Consider the following 18,893-nt stretch of genomic DNA (forward strand, 5'->3'; position numbering starts at 1 on the left):
TAGTGATAACCCTAATCCTAGCATCTCTAGTGATAACCCTAACATCTCTAGTGATAACCCTAACCCTAGCATCTCTAGTGATAACCATAACCCTAGCATCTCTAGTGATAGCCATAACCCTAGCATCTCTAGTGATAACCCTAACATCTCTAGTGATAACCCTAACCCTAGCTTCATGTCCATACCCCAGCTCAACCCTAGCTTCATGTCCATACCCCAGCTCAACCCTAGCTTCATGTCCATACCCCGGCTCAAACCTAGCGATAACCCTAACCCTAGCTTCATGTACATACCCCGGCTCAACCCTAGCTTCATGTCCATACCCCAGCTCAACCCTAGCTTCATGTCCACACCCCGGCTCAAACCTAGCGATAACCCTAACCCTAGCTTCATGTACATACCCCGGCTCAACCCTAGCTTCATGTCCACACCCCGGCTTAACCCTAGCATCTCTAGCGATAACCCTAGCTTCATGTCCACACCCCGGCTCAACCCTAGCATCTCTAGTAATAACCCTAACCCTAGCTTCATTTCCACACCCCGGCTCAACCCTAGCATCTCTAGTGATAACCCTAACCCTAGCTTAATTTCCACACCCCGGCTCACCCCTAGCGATAACCCTAACTCTTAGGTTTAACCCTGGCTCAATCCTAATCTAACCCCCCCCATATAGTGCCTCCCCACCTGAATTCCCAATGTAACCCCTTTATCTGCCTAAACCTCTCCATAGGGACCACTTCCCTTCATACCTCCCTCCATTCTCTGCCATAAACATTGGACCTGTTTGGAATTCTTTAGTTGTCCGTTGCTCTTAAGATTTGAATGACATCAGTACCTCCTCTCTGAGTATTTAACATTAATCAGAAGGTGATTGGTTTCATGTACGGGGTCATCCATTTCCATCATATTACCTTTAGGATGTGGTGAGTGGACTTGTGGAACAAATAGAATTGGGAAGCATATGAATTTCCATTACTACTCACTGACAACTGAATAACTTTACTTTTAATTGGAAAAGATCATAACTCTCACATGAGGAAGGTAGTGCAGAGGAGTCTGGCAAACATTCATTCTCATATGGCGCCCACAACGTCTGACTAGAATGAGACATTCATCAAATCCCTGACAGAGGAGACACTTGGGCTCCACAATGCGGAAAGTAAAGTGACCTTGACTGAGGAGAAACAATGGAGGGAATCTTCACAGCACCAGACTACTCATCTTCTCTTTTCTTTCTCACTCTTCGTTGAACTCCCTCTTCCCTACAAAGCGCACTGTCGTTTAGATTGCCCTTTTCCTTTACGGCTGCCTGCTTCTCGTCTTGTCAGCCAAAGTATGCTTTTATTTTCCCCAGGTCTGCCTCTCTCTCTCTCTCTCTCTCTCTCTCTCTCTCTCTCTCTCTCTCTCTCTCTCTCTTTCAAATCTTGCTGTCATCACGGCTGAAGTTCAAACTAGACAGTGTTTCCATCCAGCTGGCGAGAATCTCATCAAGGAGAGAGAGTTTCTCCATCCGGCTCGTGAGAATCTCATCAAGGCCAGACAGTGTATCCACCCGGCTGGTGAGAATCTCATCAAGGCCAGACAGTGTGTCCATCCAGCTGGTTAGAATCTCAACAAGGCCAGACAGTCCGGCTGGTGAGAATCTCATCAAGGCCAGACAGTGTCTCCATCCGGCCGGTGAGAATCTCATCAAGGCCAGACAGTGTCTCCATCCGGCTGGTGAGAATCTCATCAAGGCCAGACAGTGTCTCCAGCCGGCTGGTGAGAATCTCATCAAGGCCAGACAGTGTCCATCCAGCTGGTTAGAATCTCAACAAGGCCAGACAGTCCGGCTGGTGAGAATCTCATCAAGGCCAGACAGTGTCTCCATCCGGCTGGTGAGAATCTCATCAAGGCCAGAGCACCGGTCAGATGCCGAAGCAGAGAGAAACAATGGACTCATGTGCAGCTGCTTCTCTTGTGTAGCCATGGGTGGATTTGAAATGTGTAGTTTAAGCAAGGGAAACATGTACAGAACAGCATGGCTGGAGATACATACAGTGGAAACTGATGTCTGGCTTGAGGAAAAGAAGGATGGGGTTGTTAAAACAAGAGACTGTTGGCAAGACGTGGTCGGGTTCAGACATAGAAGTCTTTGCCATTCATCTCAGTTGTAGTCCTAGGAGAAAAAACATGATCTCAGTTGTAGTCCTAGGAGAAAAAACATGATCTCAGTTGTAGTCCTAGGAGAAAAAACATCATCTCAGTTGTAGTCCTAGGAGAAAAACCATCTCAGTTGTAGTCCTAGGAGAAAAAACATAATCTCAGTTGTAGTCCTAAAAGAAAAACCATAATCTCAGTTGTAGTCCTAGGAGAAAAACCATAATCTCAGTTGTAGTCCTAGGAGAAAAACCATAATCTCAGTTGTAGTCCTAGGAGAAAAAACATAATCTCAGTTGTAGTCCTAGGAGAAAAACCATCATCTCAGTTGTAGTCCTAGGAGAAAAACCATAATCTCAGTTGTATTCCTAGGAGAAAAACCATAATCTCAGTTGTAGTCCTATGAGAAAAACCATCATCTCAGTTGTAGTCCTAGGAGAAAAACCATAATCTCAGTTGTAGTCCTATGAGAAAAACCATCATCTCAGTTGTAGTCCTATGAGAAAAACCATAATCTCAGTTGTAGTCCTAGGAGAAAAACCATAATCTCAGTTGTAGTCCTATGAGAAAAACCATCATCTCAGTTGTAGTCCTAGGAGAAAAACCATCATCTCAGTTGTAGTCCTAGGAGAAAAACCATCATCTCAGTTGTAGTCCTAGGAGAAAAACCATAATCTCAGGATCAAAGGATGATAACAGATAACAACATTGAGAATATCAATTCTACATGTAGTAACTCCTGTTTCAATTCTTGTCTTGTCATCAAAATGTGTCTCACAACAACAGGTTGTCTTCTTACTTATTTTATCTGGTGATTGTGCACATGTATGCTCAGCTAGCTAGCTATCCATCCTTTGTCCCATTTCATCAGACTGGACACCAGTGGAGGCTGCTGAGGGGAGGACGGCTCATAATAATGGCTGGAATGCAGTAAATGCCATGTTATCAACAACATGGTTTTCATTCCATTCACTCCATTACATCCATTCTACTCCATTCCAACCATTATTATGAGCCGTTCTCCCCTGAGCAGCCTCCACTGCTGGACACCCACCCTCCATGGCTACCATTGCCATTACCTTGCACTGCAACAAAATTCATGTTCCACCTACTTTTCTTCTCATTACTATCACCTCTGATATTTCTGTTGGGTCACCATTTCCGTTTCTCTCGAGTGCACCGTGCCTGCATTTCTCTCACTCGCGCCTGTCTCTCTCTCTTGCGTGCCTGTCTCTCTCTCTCTCACGTGCCTGTCTCTCTCTCTCTCGCGTGCCTGTCTCTCTCTCTCTCTCTTTCGCGTGTGCCTGTCTCTCTCGAGCGCACCTGTCTCTCGCTCTCTCTCACACTCACTCGCTCTCTCTCTCTCGCTCTCTCGCTCTCTCGCTCTCTTTTCTCCTTCCTTCCCTGCAATGGCCATGCATTTGTAGGAAGCATTTGATTTAAAAATGTTTCTTCTTCTATCCAAGCACCACTATAAAGCCTTTGGGTGTCAGCGAGGAGTTCACGGTGGCAAAACAAGATGATCACTTCTGTGTTTGATCTTGGGAGTCGGCATGGCAGGGTGTCCAAACAGAGAGAAATCTATTGCCCTTGTGTCTCAGACGAAAAGCTTGGAGCTGTCCAGCGCTAAGGCATGCTACCATGGAGATAAAAGGGTGGAAAGGAACTCATCTCACACTAAGACCGCCGGAAAATGTCTGTGCACCCTATTCCAAAAGGGAACACTATTCCCAAATGTTAACCTATTCCCAAATGGCACCCTATTCCTAAATGGCACACTATTCCCAAAGGGCACCCTATTCCCAAAGGGCACCCTATTCCCAAAGGGCACCCTATTCCCAAAGGGCATCCTATTCCCAAAGGGCATCCTATTCCCACCCACACCTACTCATTCAAGGGTTTTTCTTTATTTGTACTATTTTCTACATTGTATAATAATAGTTAAGACATCAACACTATGAAATAACACATATGGAATCATGTACTAACCAAAAATTGTTATATTTTACATTTGATATTCTTCAAAGTAACCACACGTTGCTTGTAGAAAATAGTAAAAAATAAAGAAAAACACTTGAATGAGTAGGTGTGTCCAAACTTTTGACTGTTACTGTATATATATATATATTTTTTCTATATATGTGTTGGGCTTTATAGATTGTTTATTGTTATGTGTTATGGTTTAGCTAAAATGATTCTTTACAGAGTCAAGTATATTTGTCCAGGCCTCAATTGTTCCTTGACTAGTACCATTCATTCTCTGTTGATAGTTCTGATGTTAGAGCTTGTAATAGTATCTACTGGATCTACTGTATCCCCTGTATCTATTGTATCTACTGTATCTACTGTATCCCCTGTATCTACTGTATCCACTGTATCTACTGTATCCACTGTATACACTGTATCCACTGTATCCCCTGTATCTATTGTATCTACTGTATCTACTGTATCCCCTGTATCTACTGTATCCACTGTATCTACTGTATCCACTGTATACACTGTATCCACTGTATCACCTGTATCTACTGTATCTACTGTATCCCCCGTATCCACTGTATCTACTGTATCTACTGTATCAACTGTATCCACTGTATCTACTGGATCCACTGGATCTACTGTATCCACTGTATCCACTGTATCTACTGTATCCACTGTATCTACTGGATCCACTGTATCTACTGTATCCACTGTATCTACTGTATCCACTGTATCTACTGTATCCACTGTATCTACTGTATCTACTGTATCCACTGTATCTATTGTATCTACTGTATCCACTGTATCTATTGTATCTACTGTATCTACTGTATCCCCTGTATCTACTGTATCCCCTGTATCTACTGTATCCACTGTATCTACTGTATCCACTGTATCTACTGTATCCCCCGTATCTACTGTATCCCTGTATCTACTGTATCCACTGTATCACTGTATCTACTGTATCCCCTGAATCTACTGTATCCACTGTATCCCCTGTATCTACTGTATCTATTGCATCTACTGTATCCCCTGTATCTACTGTATCTATTGTATCCACTGTATCTACTGTATCCCCTGTATCTACTGTATCTACTGTATCCCCTGTATCTACTGTATCTACTGTATCCCCTGTATCTACTGTATCTACTGTATCCCCTGTATCTACTGTATCCCCTGTAACCCTGTATCCACTGTATCCCCTGTATCTACTGTATCCACTGTATCAAACTGTATCCCCTGTATCTACTGTATCTACTGTATCCACTGTATCTCCTGTATCCACTGTATCCACTCTATCCCCTGTATCCCCTGTATCTACTGTATCCCCTGTATCCACTGTATCTACTGTATCCCCTGTATCCACTGTATCTACTGTATCCACTGTATCCACTATATCAAACTATCTACTGTATCCCCTGTATCCCCTGTATCCCCTGTATCCACTGTATCCACTGTATCTACTGTATCCTGTATCTACTGTATCCCTGTATGTATCCACTGTATCAAACTGTATCACCTGTATCTACTGTATCTACTGTATCCACTGTATCTCCTGTATCCACTGTATCCCCTCTATCCCCTGTATCTACTGTATCTACTGTATCCACTGTATCTACTGTATCCCCTGTATCTACTGTATCTACTGTATCCCCTGTATCTACTGGTGGTTTGGGAGTAACTGCCATCTAAGAGACATCTTTTTTTTACAGCAGCAGTGCTGCCTACCAGTAATAATTGTCTCTGATTGATGGAGAGATTCAAGAAGCTGCCATCGTTAAGTAACATAGCAGATGCAACGCATTGAATATTTACATTGATGCACTTCGAAACGAAGTTTGTAACTTGTCCCTGAACAGCTTCCATCGCCAAGCCATAACACTGCTATTATAGCTAACAAAATGGCTACACAGACTGTCTGAGTTGACCCTTGTTTTATTCATATTTTTTTTGCTGTCTCTATGAACACTCACATATATATTCATATATTCTGATGCCTAGTTACCTTACCCCTGTACATACAGTTGAAGTCGGAAGTTTACTTACACTTAGTTTTTCAACCACTCCACAAATTTCTTGTTAACAAACTATAGTTTTGGCAAGTCAGTGAGGACATCTACTTTATGTATGACACAAGTCATTTTTCCAACAACTGTTTACAGACAGATTATTTCACTTATAATTCATTGTATCATTGTATTCCAGTGGGTCAGAAGTTTACATACACTAAGTTGACTGTGCCTTTAAACAGCTCGGAAAATTCCAGAAAATGGTGTCATGGCTTTAGAAGCTTCTGATAGGCTAATTGACATCATTTGAGTCAATTGGAGATGTACCTGTGGATGTATTTAAAGGCCCACCTTCAAACTCAGTGCCTCTTTGCTTGACATCATCGGAAAAATCAAAATAAATCAGCCAAGATCTCAGAAAAAAATGTAGACCTCCACAATTCTGGTTCATCCTTGGGAGCTATTTCCAAACGCCTGAACGTACCACGTTCATCTGTACAAACAATAGTCCGCAAGTATAAACACCATGGGACCACGCAGCTGTCATACCACTCAGGAAGGAGATGCATTTTGTCTCCTAGAGATGAACATACTTTGGTGCGAAAATTGCAAATCAATCCCAGAACAACAGCACAGGACCTTGTGAAGATGCTGGAGGAAACAGGTACAAAAGTATCTATATCCACAGTAAAACGAGACCTATATCAACATAACCTGAAAGGTCTCCCAGCAAGGAAGAAGCCAAGCCAGACTATGGTTTGCAACTGCACATGGGGACAAAGATCGTACATTTGGAGAAATGTCTTCTGGTCTGATGAAACAAATTGAACTGTTTGGCCATAATGACCATCATTATGTTTGGATGAAAACGGGGGAGGCTTGCAAGCCGGAGAACACCAACCCGACCGTGAAACACGGGGGTGGCAGCATCATGTTGTGGGGGTGCTTTGCTGCAGGAAGGACTGGTGCACTTCACAAAATAGATGGCATCATGAGGCAGAAAATGTATGTGGATATATTGAAGCAACATCTCAAGACATCAGTCAGGAAGTTAAAGCTTGGTCGTAAATGGGTCTTCCAAATGGACAATGACCCCAAGCATACTTCCAAAGTTGTGGCAAAATTGCTTAAGGAAAACAAGGTCAAGGTATTGGAGTGACCATCACAAAGCTCTGACCTCAATCCCATAGAAAATGTGTGGACAGAACTGAAAAAGCATGTGCGAGCACGGAGGCCTACAAACCTGACTCAGTTACACCAGCTCTGCCAGGAGGAATGGGCCACAATTCACCCAACTTATTGTGGGAAGCTTGTGGAGGGCTACCCAAAACGTTTGACCCAAGTTAAACAATTTAAAGGCAATGCTACCAAGAATTGAGTGTATGTACAATTCTGACCCACTGGGAATGTGATGAAAGAAATACAAGCTGAAATAAATCATTCTCTCTACTATTATTCTGACATTTCACATTCTTAAAATAAGTGTTGATCCTAACTGACCTAAGACAGGGAATTGTTACTATGATTAAATGTTAGTAAAGGTGAAAAACTGAGTTTAAATGTATTTGGCGAAGGTGTATGTAAATGTCCGTCTTCAACTGTATCTACCTCCATCCCTGCACATAAATATGACCCTGTATATAGCTTCTTACTCACTCATCTTCTTCTTATTTCTCGTTTTTATGAAGTAGTGCGCTAACCCTATAGCCCTGGTCGAAAGTAGTGCAATAACCCTATGGCCCTGGTAAAAAAAAGTAGTGCACTACATAGTGAATAGGGTGCCATTTTGGATGCAGATGTAAACAAGTACTTCACCAGGAAATGAACACACTTGCAAGCTATACCTTTGATTGTAGCGCTGTTGAAAAGGATGTGTGAGCAGCATACCGTCCACTATAGTGATCCTGTTCTGAGGAAGGCGCTTCAATACAAATAATGTCTAATGGTGATCACTGCACTTTGTATTGGATTCAAATGACAGCCTAATTAGGAACAACAAATCTCTAATGTATCCTCAGCGTTGACTCTAAATGAGAACAGTTCATTGAAGTAGCAAGGTGGTGCTGACAGAGAAGGTCGCCTCGCTTCTAGTCTTTTTGAAAGTTTGCAGTATTTCGTTTTTTAAATTACATTGTTAGCCCAGAAAATCTTAAGTGTTATTACATACAGCCGGGAGGAACTATTGGATATCAGAGCGACATCAACTTTCCAGCACTACGGCGAGGAATACGACTTTCCCGAAGCGGATCCTTTGTTTGAATCACCCAAAGCACCTGTATTATCTCCCAAGAGAATTCTGGGCGGTTATTGTCCCAGCCGTGTGTATCCCCCCTCAAGCCGATACCACGACGGCCCTCAAGCAAGTTCACTGGACTCTATGCAAACTGGAAACCATATATCCTGAGGATGTATTTATTGTAGCTGGGGATTTTAACAAAGCAAATATGAGAACAAGGCTACCTAAATTCTATCAGCATATTGATTGTAGTAGCCGGGCTGGCAAAACACTGGATCACTGCTACTCTAACTTCTGCGATGCATACAAGTGCTTTGAGAGACTAGTCATGGATCATATCCACCTTACCTGTCACCCTAGGCTACCTGTAATTTGCATACCACCCCAATAGGTCCACAGACAATGCAATTGCCATCACACTGCCCTATCCCATTTGGACAAGAGGAATACCTATTTAAGAATGCTGTTCATTGACTACAGCTTAGCATTCAACACCATAGTACCCTCCAAGCTCATCACTAAGCTTGAGGCCCTGGGACTTCCTGATGGGCTGCCCCCAGGTGGTGAAGGTAGGAAACAACATCTCCACTTCGCTGATCCTCAACACTGGGGCCCCACAAGGGTGCATGCTCAACCCCCTCCTGTACTCCCTGTTCACCCATGACTGCGTGGCCACGCACACCTCCAACTCAATCACCAAGTTTGCAGACGACACAACAGTAGGAGGTCTGATTACCAACAATGACGAGACAGCCTATAGGGAGGAGGTGAGGGCACTCGGAATGTGGTGTCAGGTATATAATCTCTCACTCAACATCAACAAAACCAAGGGGATGATAGTGGACTTCAGGAAACAGCAGACGGAGCACCCCCCTATCCACATCGACGGGACAGCAGTGGAGAAGGTAGAACGTTTTAAGTTCCTCGGCATACACATCACGGACAAACTGAAATGATCCACCCACACAGACAGTGTGATGAAGAAGGTGCAGCAGCGCATCTTCAAACCAAGGAGGCTGAAGAAATGTGGCGTGTCACCTAAAACCCTCACAAACTTTTACAGATACACAATTGAGAGCATCCTGTCGAGCTGTAGCACCACCTAGTATGGCATCCACACCACCCACAACTGCAGGGGTCTCCAGAGGGTGGTGTGGTCTGCACAACGCATCACCGGGGTCAAACTACCTGCCCTCCAGGACACCTACAGCAGCCGATGTCACATGAATGCCACGGCCTGTTCATCCTACTACCATCCAGAAAGCGAGGTCAGTACAAGTGCATCAAAGCTGGGACCAAGAGACTGAAAAACAGCTTCTATCTCAAGGCCATCAGACTGTTAAACAGCCATCACTAACACAGAGGCTGCTGCCTACATACAGACTTGAAATCATTGGCCACTCTAACAAATGGATCACTAGTCACTTTAGTAATGCCACTTTAATAATGATGTTTACATATCTTTTATTACTCATCCCATATGTATATCCTGTATTTAATACCATCTATTGCATCTTGCCTACGCCGCTCAGTCATTGCTCATCCATATATTTATATATACAAATTCTTTACCTAGATTTGTCTGTATTAGGTAGTTGTTGTGGAATTGTTCGATTAATTGTTAGATATTGTTGCACTGTCGGAACTTAAAGCAGAAGCATTTCGCTACACTCGCAATAACATCTGCTAACCATGTGTATGTGACCAATAACATCTGCTAACCATGTGTATGGGACCAATAACATCTGCTAACCATGTGTATGGGACCAATAACATCTGCTAACCATGTGTATGGGACCAATAACATCTGCTAACCATGTGTATGGGACCAATAACATCTGCTAACCATGTGTATGGGACCAATAACATTTGATTTGATTTGAAAACGATCAAAGCTGATCTTCAGCAGTATGGCTCTAACACTTTAGTTATGGCATAATCGGCAACATTGCCTGTCTACTGCTCATGTCATGCTCAGCTTGCAGTAACATATGGTACTGTATATAGACAGATCAAGGTTGCCAATACAAATCTGGATCTAACTCCATTATTTTCCTTTAATTTGCCTGTTTGTGTGTTTCAGATAGTGCATATTACAAGCCTTTCAAAACCTGTGTTAGTTCCCATTGGTCATTCATTTCTTCAGTTCTCTAGCTGTCTGAAAGCCGCCTTACTCCCTCTTGTCTCTTCTTCATACACTTCTACCCAGTTTATTAGATCAGACCCCTGTGTGTGTGTGTGTGTGTGTGTGTGTGTGTGTGTGTGTGTGTGTGTGTGTGTGTGTGTGTGTGTGTGTGTGTGTGTGTGTGTGTGTGTGTGTGTGTGTGTGTGTGTGTGTGTGTGTGTGTTTAACTATACTTGTGGGGACCAGAAATCACCACAAGAATAGCAAACAAACAAACATTTGACCAACTGGAGACATTTTGTTAGCCCCCACAAGGTCAAATGCTATTTCTAGGGGTTTTAGAGTTAAGGTTAGTTAGAATTAGTGTCAGGGTTAGAATTAGGTTTAGGGTTAAGAGCTAGGGTTAGTTTTAGGGTTCAGGTTAGGAGCTATGGTTAGGTTTATGGTTAAGTTGAGGTTTTTGGGTTAATGGTAAGGTTAGGGTTAATATTAGAGTTAGGATTAGAGTTAGGGTTATGTTTAGGGTTAGGGAAAATACGATTTTGAATGGGACTGAATTGTGTGTCCCCACAAGGTTATTTATACAATACTATGTGTGGGTGTGTGTGTGTGTTCAGTATGTTAGTTCATTATATCAGACCTCAGTGTGTGTGTGTGATCACCCCTAATCTGCTGTCTCTCACTCTCCATCTCTCTCTCCCCCCTCTTTCGCTCTCTTCTCCCTCCCTTTCTCATTCCCCAAAACCCTGGCTTATATCCTCATCCATAATGGAGGCTGTCTTGCTTTTCTGAATTTAGTCTCAGCCTGTAGTACGGTTAGATGTCTGTTCTCAACCTCTCAGCGCTCACAGAGCACCTTGTGGTTAGTTTCATCTCCTCTCCCTTCTCCTTTCATCTCTCTTCTCAAGCTGTGATGGAACGTTGATAGTTCCACAACTTCTCGACTTCCACAGCTTCAGATGTATTCTTATTATGTGCTATGTTTCAGTTATATGATCCAGTGCTATGATCCAGTTCTATGTTCCAGTGATATGATCCAGTTCTATGTTCCAGTTCTACATTCCAGTGATATGTTCCAGTGCTATGATTCAGTTCTATGTTCCAGTTCAATGTTCCAGTTCTACGTTCCAGTGCTATGATCCAGTTCTATGTTCCAGTTCTACGTTCCAGTGCTATGTTCCCCTGCTATGTTCCAGTGCTATGATCCAGTGCTATGATCCAGTTCTATGGTCCAGTTCTACATTCCAGTGCTGTGTTCCAGTGCTATGTTCCCTATGTTCCCCTGCTATGTTCCAGTGCAATGTTCCCCTGCTATGTTCCAGTGCAATGTTCCCCTGCTATGTTCCAGTGCTATGTTCCAGTGCTATGATCCAGTTCTATGGTCCAGTTCTACATTCCAGTGCTGTGTTCCAGTGCTATGTTCCCCTGCTATGTTCCAGTGCAATGTTCCCCTGCTATGTTCCAGTGCAATGTTCCCCTGCTATGTTCCAGTGCTATGATCCAGTTCTATGGTTCAGTTCTACATTCCAGTGCTGTGTTCCAGTGCTATGTTCCAGTGCGATGTTCCCCTGCTATGTTCCAGTGCAATGTTCCCCTGCTATGTTCCAGTGCTATGTTCCCATGCTATGTTCCAGTGCAATGTTCCCCTGCTATGTTCCAGTGCTATGTTCCACTGCTATGTTCCAGTGCTGTGTTCCAGTGCTATGTTCCCCTGCTATGTTCCAGTGCTATGTTCCCCTGTTATGTTCCAGTGCTATGTTCCCCTGCTATGTTCCAGTGCTATGTTCCCCTGCTATGTTCCAGTGCTATGTTCCCCTGCTATGTTCCAGTGCTATGTTCCCCTGCTATGTTCCAGTGCTATGTTCCCCTGCTATGTTCCAGTGCTATGTTCCCCTGCTATGTTCCAGTGCTATGATACAGTTCTATGTTCCAATGCTATGTTCCCCTGCTATGTTCCCCTGCTATGTTCTAGTGCAATGTTCCCCTGCTATGTTCCAGTGCTATGTTCCCCTGCTATGTTCCAGTGCTGTGTTCCAGTGCTATGTTCCCCTGCTATGTTCCAGTGCTATGTTCCCCTGCTATGTTCCCCTGCTATGTTTCAGTTCTATGTTCCAGTTCTATGTTCCAGTGCTATGTTCCCCTGCTATGTTCCAGTGCTATGTTCCCCTGCTATGTTCCCCTGCTATGTTCCAGTGCTATGATCCAGTGCTATGTTCCCCTGCTATGTTCCAGTGCTATGTTCCAGTGCTATGTTCCAGTGCTATGTTCCCCTGCTATGTTCCAGTGCTGTGTTCCAGTGCTATGTTCCCCTGCTATGTTTCAGTGCTATGTTCCAGTGCTATGTTCCCCTGCTATGTTCCAGTGCTATGATCCAGTTCTATGTTCCAGTGCTATGTTCCCCTGCTATGTTCCAGTGCTATGTTCCCCTGCTATGTTCCAGTGCTATGATCCAGTGCTATGTTCCAGTGCTATGTTCCAGTGCTATGTTCCAGTGCTATGTTCCAGTGCTATGTTCCCCTGCTATGTTTCAGTTCTATGTTCCAGTGCTATGTTCCCCTGCTATGTTCCAGTGCTATGATACAGTTCTATGTTCCAGTTCTATGTTCCAGTGCTATGTTCCCCTGCTATGTTCCAGTGCTGTGTTCCAGTGCTATGTTCCCCTGCTATGTTCCAGTGCTATGTTCCCCTGCTATGTTCCAGTGCTATGTTCCCCTGCTATGTTTCAGTTCTATGTTCCAGTGCTATGTTCCCCTGCTATGTTCCAGTGCTATGATACAGTTCTATGTTCCAGTGCTATGTTCCCCTGCTATGTTCCCCTGCTATGTTCCAGTTCTATGTTCCCCTGCTATGTTCCCCTGCTATGTTCCAGTGCAATGTTCCCCTGCTATGTTCCAGTGCTATGTTCCCCTGCTATGTTCCAGTGCTATGATACAGTTCTATGTTCCAGTGCTATGTTCCCCTGCTATGTTCCAGTGCTATGTTCCCCTGCTATGTTCCCCTGCTATGTTCCAGTTCTATGTTCCCCTGCTATGTTCCCCTGCTATGTTCCAGTGCAATGTTCCCCTGCTATGTTCCAGTGCTATGTTCCCCTGCTATGTTCCAGTGCTGTGTTCCAGTGCTATGTTCCCCTGCTATGTTCCAGTGCTATGTTCCCCTGCTATGTTCCAGTGCAATGTTCCCCTGCTATGTTTCTAGTTCTATGTTCCAGTGCTATGTTCCCCTGCTATGTTCCCCTGCTATGTTCCCCTGCTATGTTCTCAGTTCTATGTTCCAGTGCTATGTTCCCCTGCTATGTTCCCCTGCTATGTTTCAGTTCAGTTCCAGTGCTATGATGTTCCAGTGCTAGTTCTATGTTCCAGTGCTATGTTCCCCTGCTATGTTCCCCTGCTATGTTCCCCTGCTATGTTCCAGTGCAATATTCCCCTGCTATGTTCCAGTGCTATGTTCCCCTGCTATGTTCCAGTGCTGTGTTCCAGTGCTATGTTCCCCTGCTATGTTCCAGTGCTATGTTCCCCTGCTATGTTCCAGTGCAATGTTCCCCTGCTATGTTTCAGTTCTATGTTCCAGTGCTATGTTCTCCTGCTATGTTCCAGTGCTATGATACAGTTCTATGTTCCAGTGCTATGTTCCCCTGCTATGTTCCAGTGCTATGTTCCCCTGCTATGTTCCCCTGCTATGTTCCAGTTCTATGTTCCCCTGCTATGTTCCAGTGCTATGTTCCCCTGCTATGTTCCAGTGCTATGTTCCAGTTCTATGTTCCAGTTCTACGTTCCAGTGCTATGTTCCAGTGCTATGATACAGTTCTATGTTCCAGTGCTATGTTCCCCTGCTATGTTCCCCTGCTATGTTCCAGTTCTATGTTCCCCTGCTATGTTCCAGTGCTATGTTCCCCTGCTATGTTCCAGTGCTATGATCCAGTTCTATGTTCCAGTTCTATGTTCCAGTTCTACGTTCCAGTGCTATGTTCCCCTGCTATGTTCCAGTGCTTTGATCCAGTGCTATGTTCCAGTTCTACGTTCCAGTTCTATGTTCCCCTGCTATGTTCCAGTGCTTTGATCCAGTGCTATGTATTGCGCCGTGGTCATGTTTATTATAAACACAACCTGTAGCGTCAGACCGTCAGGTGCCTACACAGATTAATGATGGCTATTACACAGCATGCTCGCTTTGTTGCTTGACATACACTGTGTATTTCAATGTTATTTTGAGGTTAAACATAATGACCTATGCCCCCATGATACCCTACCTTTACTCTCCTATTTCTGTATATCGGATCAGAGAACAGCTAAATAAAAGACAAGGTACAATAGCTTGACATGGATTTGCCATAGTAAAACCATGTGAAATAATTAGATGAGTAACTGAAAGGTACTGTCAATATCCACTTAGAAGTCTTAACAGTAAATCAATTAAGTCAATAGGGAGTGTATTGATCTATTGACTAGCTTCTCCACACCTAATTGACATACACAGACACAGTAACTGCAGCACCCTGATTGGTTTCACCTGTCTTTGTGATTGTCTCCACCCCCCTCCAGGTGTCACCCATCTTCCCCATTATCCCCTGTGTTCTCTGTTTGTCTTTTGCCAGTTTGTTTTGTTTCGGCAATCCTACCAGCAGTTTTCCTACTGCTCCTGGCTCTTGATTGTTCCTGTTTCCTAGTTTCCTGTGTTGACCATTCTGCCTGCCCTGACCCCAAGCCTGCCCCTGAGCCTGTCCCTGACCCTGCCTGCCATCCTGTACCACCTTTCTGGATTACTGACCTCTGCCTGCCCTTGACCCATCTTTTACCTTCCCCTGTTCGATTAATTAATAAACTGTTATTACTTCGACATTGTCTGCATCTGGGTCTTACCTGAAACGTGATAGTACGAACTGGCCCTGACTGGCCCAGCAGACTCGGATCAGCTGCGCAACACCACCTCCTCCCTTGGAGCCACCATTGGTAGGCACAAAGAATTGCTTCGTGGCCTTATGGAGGGGGTCCACATCTTGGCCGAATGCCATGACCGGGCGTTGGACATCTTGCTGGAGCAATTCCGTGGGTTTGCTGGGAGGCAGCCTGCTAAAACAGTAACCTCACAGCCACTCAGTAACTCAGCTGTTAGCAGTGCCGCCTCACCAGTCACTCCGCCTTCCCGTGAGCCCCGCTTACCTCCCCCGGAACGCTTCAATTAAGAGCCGGGCACCTGTCGGGCATTTCTAGCTCCGTGTTCTCTCATCATCGAGCTGCAGCCCTCCTCCTTCCCCTCGGACCGCTCGAAGATAGCGTACCTCATCACGCTGAAGTCCAGGAGGGCGCTCGCCCGGGCTACAGCCGTATGGAAGCAACAGCCGGCCGAATGAGTCAGTCTGGAGGAGTTCATGGGAGAAGTAAAGGTTTTTGATGCCCCATTCTCCGGGAGTGAGGTTGCCCGAAAGCTACTCCAGCTTAGGCAGGACTCCGGCAGTGTGGCAGACCATGCGGTGGATTTCCGGACGTTGGCAGCTTGGAGTGCCTGGAACCCGGAAGCGCTGGTCGACATGTTCCTACACGGAATCTCGGAGGAGGTCAAGGACGAGCTTGTAGCCCGGGAATTACAGATAGATCTCGATTCCCTCATCGCCTTGACCATCAAGATCAATGGGCGACTACGGGAACGACGGAGGGAGAGGGGATTCGTCAAGCCTACCAGTGTTTTTCCCTCTGCTCCTATCTCTCGATTGTTCCTGTTTCCCCAGTGTTGACCATTCAGCCTGCCCTGACCCTGACCCTGCCTGCCGTCCTGTGCCTTTGCCCCATCTTTCTGGATTACTGACCTCTGCCTGCCCTTGACCATCTTTTGCCTGCCCCTGTTTGATTAATAAACTGTTGTTACTTCAACGTTGTCTGCATCTGGGTCTTACCTTTAATGTGATAGTAACACTAGAATGCTCTACATGGATAGATAAGCCCTCCATTCAACTATCACTGTTCGAAAATCAGCCCACCCGCCCAGCCGTCTAGTATTGGCTCAGTAATGAGGGAAGAGAAAGAAATTGGTCACTAATGAGAGAGACAGAGCGAGAAAGAAAGTGAGTGGGAATCCCAGCTGTCATGGGCAGAGCTCACTGTTACATTGTATTACTGATGGCCATGCTACCTCATTAGGGGTTCTGTGCTATCTGGAATCCTTGGGACGTCCCTACCCCCATTGAAGTTGAAATTTAACAGGGTTTATGGTAAGGTTTATGACTAGGGTTTAGGGGTAGGGACATCCCAAGGATGCCAGGTAGCACTGACCCTCTTTTAGGCGGTGGCAAAGGAAAGAACGTAACTATTATACCCAGCAGGGATTCCTGTTTTTTTTCATACAGCCTACAATGACAGTGTGGTCAAACAAACAAGGCCATAATGACTCCATTGGAAGGAGAATTAGTGCAACAGATATTTGTTCAGTGGCTTAAGGCTATTTCTGGATCTCTGTCTGTGTTGAGGGATTGTTTGGATTGTGTTGGTTGACTGGCTATATTCATCATGGAAGCCAATCCATGCAAAGGCTAACTGTAACCAGAGGGAAATGATAGAAAAACCATATTCCAGCAATGTCTATTCCACAAGTTACCACCAGCTAAATCTATGCACTGGAATAACATCAGCAAAAAATGTGTACTTGACCAATAACATTTTATTTGTCGTTAAAATGCCTATTTACTTCGTTCCATCGGACTGCGCAATCCACTGTCATTATTTGAGTATGTTGGTAAACCGTTGTATAAAAGTGAAGCTGGTGTTTAGAGGATATATTGTCACGGTTGACAACACCCATGCCAATATATCCTCCAAACAACGGCTTCGAGGGCATTATCACTTAAATATATATCTATATATAACAAATCTAAACTAAACAAATAGCAGTTAAGAAAGAGACAACACTTTACAAAAGCAATTTGCCTTTTTTAATCTTACATTGCATTGAAAATGTACATAATAGATTCATACATTTTACAAATAATTTGTTCATAAAAATATATTTCTTTATAAAACACTTTTTTAAATCACATTTTTTCTATTTTTTTTGTTATATATTTTCAATGCATTTAATATAGGAGTACCCAGTTGTACTGTACTGCAAATAGTAGTTCAATTTTACAGTCCAATCCTAGAATTGTATGGGTTCTTTATTGCAGTAAATTTTATAGGAGAAACTAAGTGGCAAAATAGATTGAAGGCTAAAAAGAACACGGCACCTAATGAGTGGAATGGAGCTGTGGTGTGTCAGTGTTAAGTGTTCAGCAACACATAAAGTCATGTGAGGTGAAGGACAGAGGGATTGAGGCCGTAGATTAGAAAAGTGAAAGACAGGAACAGGGGGGGATGAGGAGAAGAGGAAAGAGCAGCAGACCTGATTCACATGGTGTTTGGTAGGCACTGTGTAAAAATGACCCACTTGGATACATCAACGAATAGAGCAACAACTATTGAAACAAAAGAAAATCTTAACAAAAGAAGTGCAATATAATGAAAAGTCCTAATGAAAATGTTATCTGGAAAGTTCGATCTTTGGGTCATGATCCAAAATGGCAAATAAGAGTTAAATAATCCAGAAAACCCCTTCTATTCACACCTCACAGTTAACATCAGTACTTCAAACACTTCTGATTGGCTCAGTTGGGAAAAAACACAGAACGTGGGACTGAAGCTAGAGGAGAGGGAGTTACGGTCAAAACCGTTGTTTTAAAAAACGATTTAACACTTTAAAAACTAACCCCAAAATACTTCTGTGTTTTTTTGTTGTTGTGAACAGAATTATTTTTGAAATATTTTATTTTCTTCTTCTCTTTTCTATAAACGCTTCATATAATCTCACTGCCATTGGCCCCTCCCACGTGATAATATATAGCACAAAAATATAGGTGGTGAATGCTTCTCATATATGCAAGAAGAAGATTTACAGATCCTTTTCAATTGATAAAAAAGACCCAGTCGACTGTGAAGAAGAAACACTCGCAGAGTGCAATATAATAAGGTAACGTCAGAACTCCAAGTCTCTTGTCGACCACTGTGAAGATTTGGGTTTTTATGTTTCTCAGTTCTCAGTTCAGTCTTCAATAGGTGTCCTTCTCGACACACATGACCAGTCAAAGTGCCTGAAGAGTGTGCTTTAAGTACCAGAGGATTTGTTTCTTCTACCTCTGTCTCCACCATGGCCAACACACCTAGACTGGACTGTTTTCCATCTCTTATCGCCAGTCTAAATCTCAATGAAATCCGCTCGTTTCGCAAAAGCATTTTCCTGTTCTTTTTTTTTTTACCCCGATACAAAAATAAGAAAAAAACGATGCAGTCGCCAAGCGGACTTCATTATACCATTGTGCAGACTGTGTTCAGGTTAGGATCGAACCGGACAGCTTTGCCTTCCACCGACTTGGCGCTGGTGTTGTACA

At 43.9% G+C, this 18,893-nt stretch overlaps 1 protein-coding gene across 1 annotated transcript in view; it reads right to left on the reverse strand.

The window, feature by feature from the left end:
• Positions 1 to 17,404: 17,404 nt before the first annotated feature.
• LOC124012727 (CUB and sushi domain-containing protein 3-like) overlaps positions 17,405 to 18,893 on the reverse strand; it is an 849,083-nt gene continuing 847,594 nt past the window's right edge. The window contains exon 70 of the mRNA XM_046326635.1: positions 17,405 to 18,893. This exon is cut by the window's right edge and continues 77 nt beyond it. Within this exon, the coding sequence (XP_046182591.1) occupies positions 18,811 to 18,893 (83 nt within the window). The 3' untranslated portion in view covers positions 17,405 to 18,810.

Source organism: Oncorhynchus gorbuscha, linkage group LG24 (assembly GCF_021184085.1).
Source record: "Oncorhynchus gorbuscha isolate QuinsamMale2020 ecotype Even-year linkage group LG24, OgorEven_v1.0, whole genome shotgun sequence".
NCBI classification, from domain to species: Eukaryota; Metazoa; Chordata; class Actinopteri; order Salmoniformes; family Salmonidae; genus Oncorhynchus; species Oncorhynchus gorbuscha.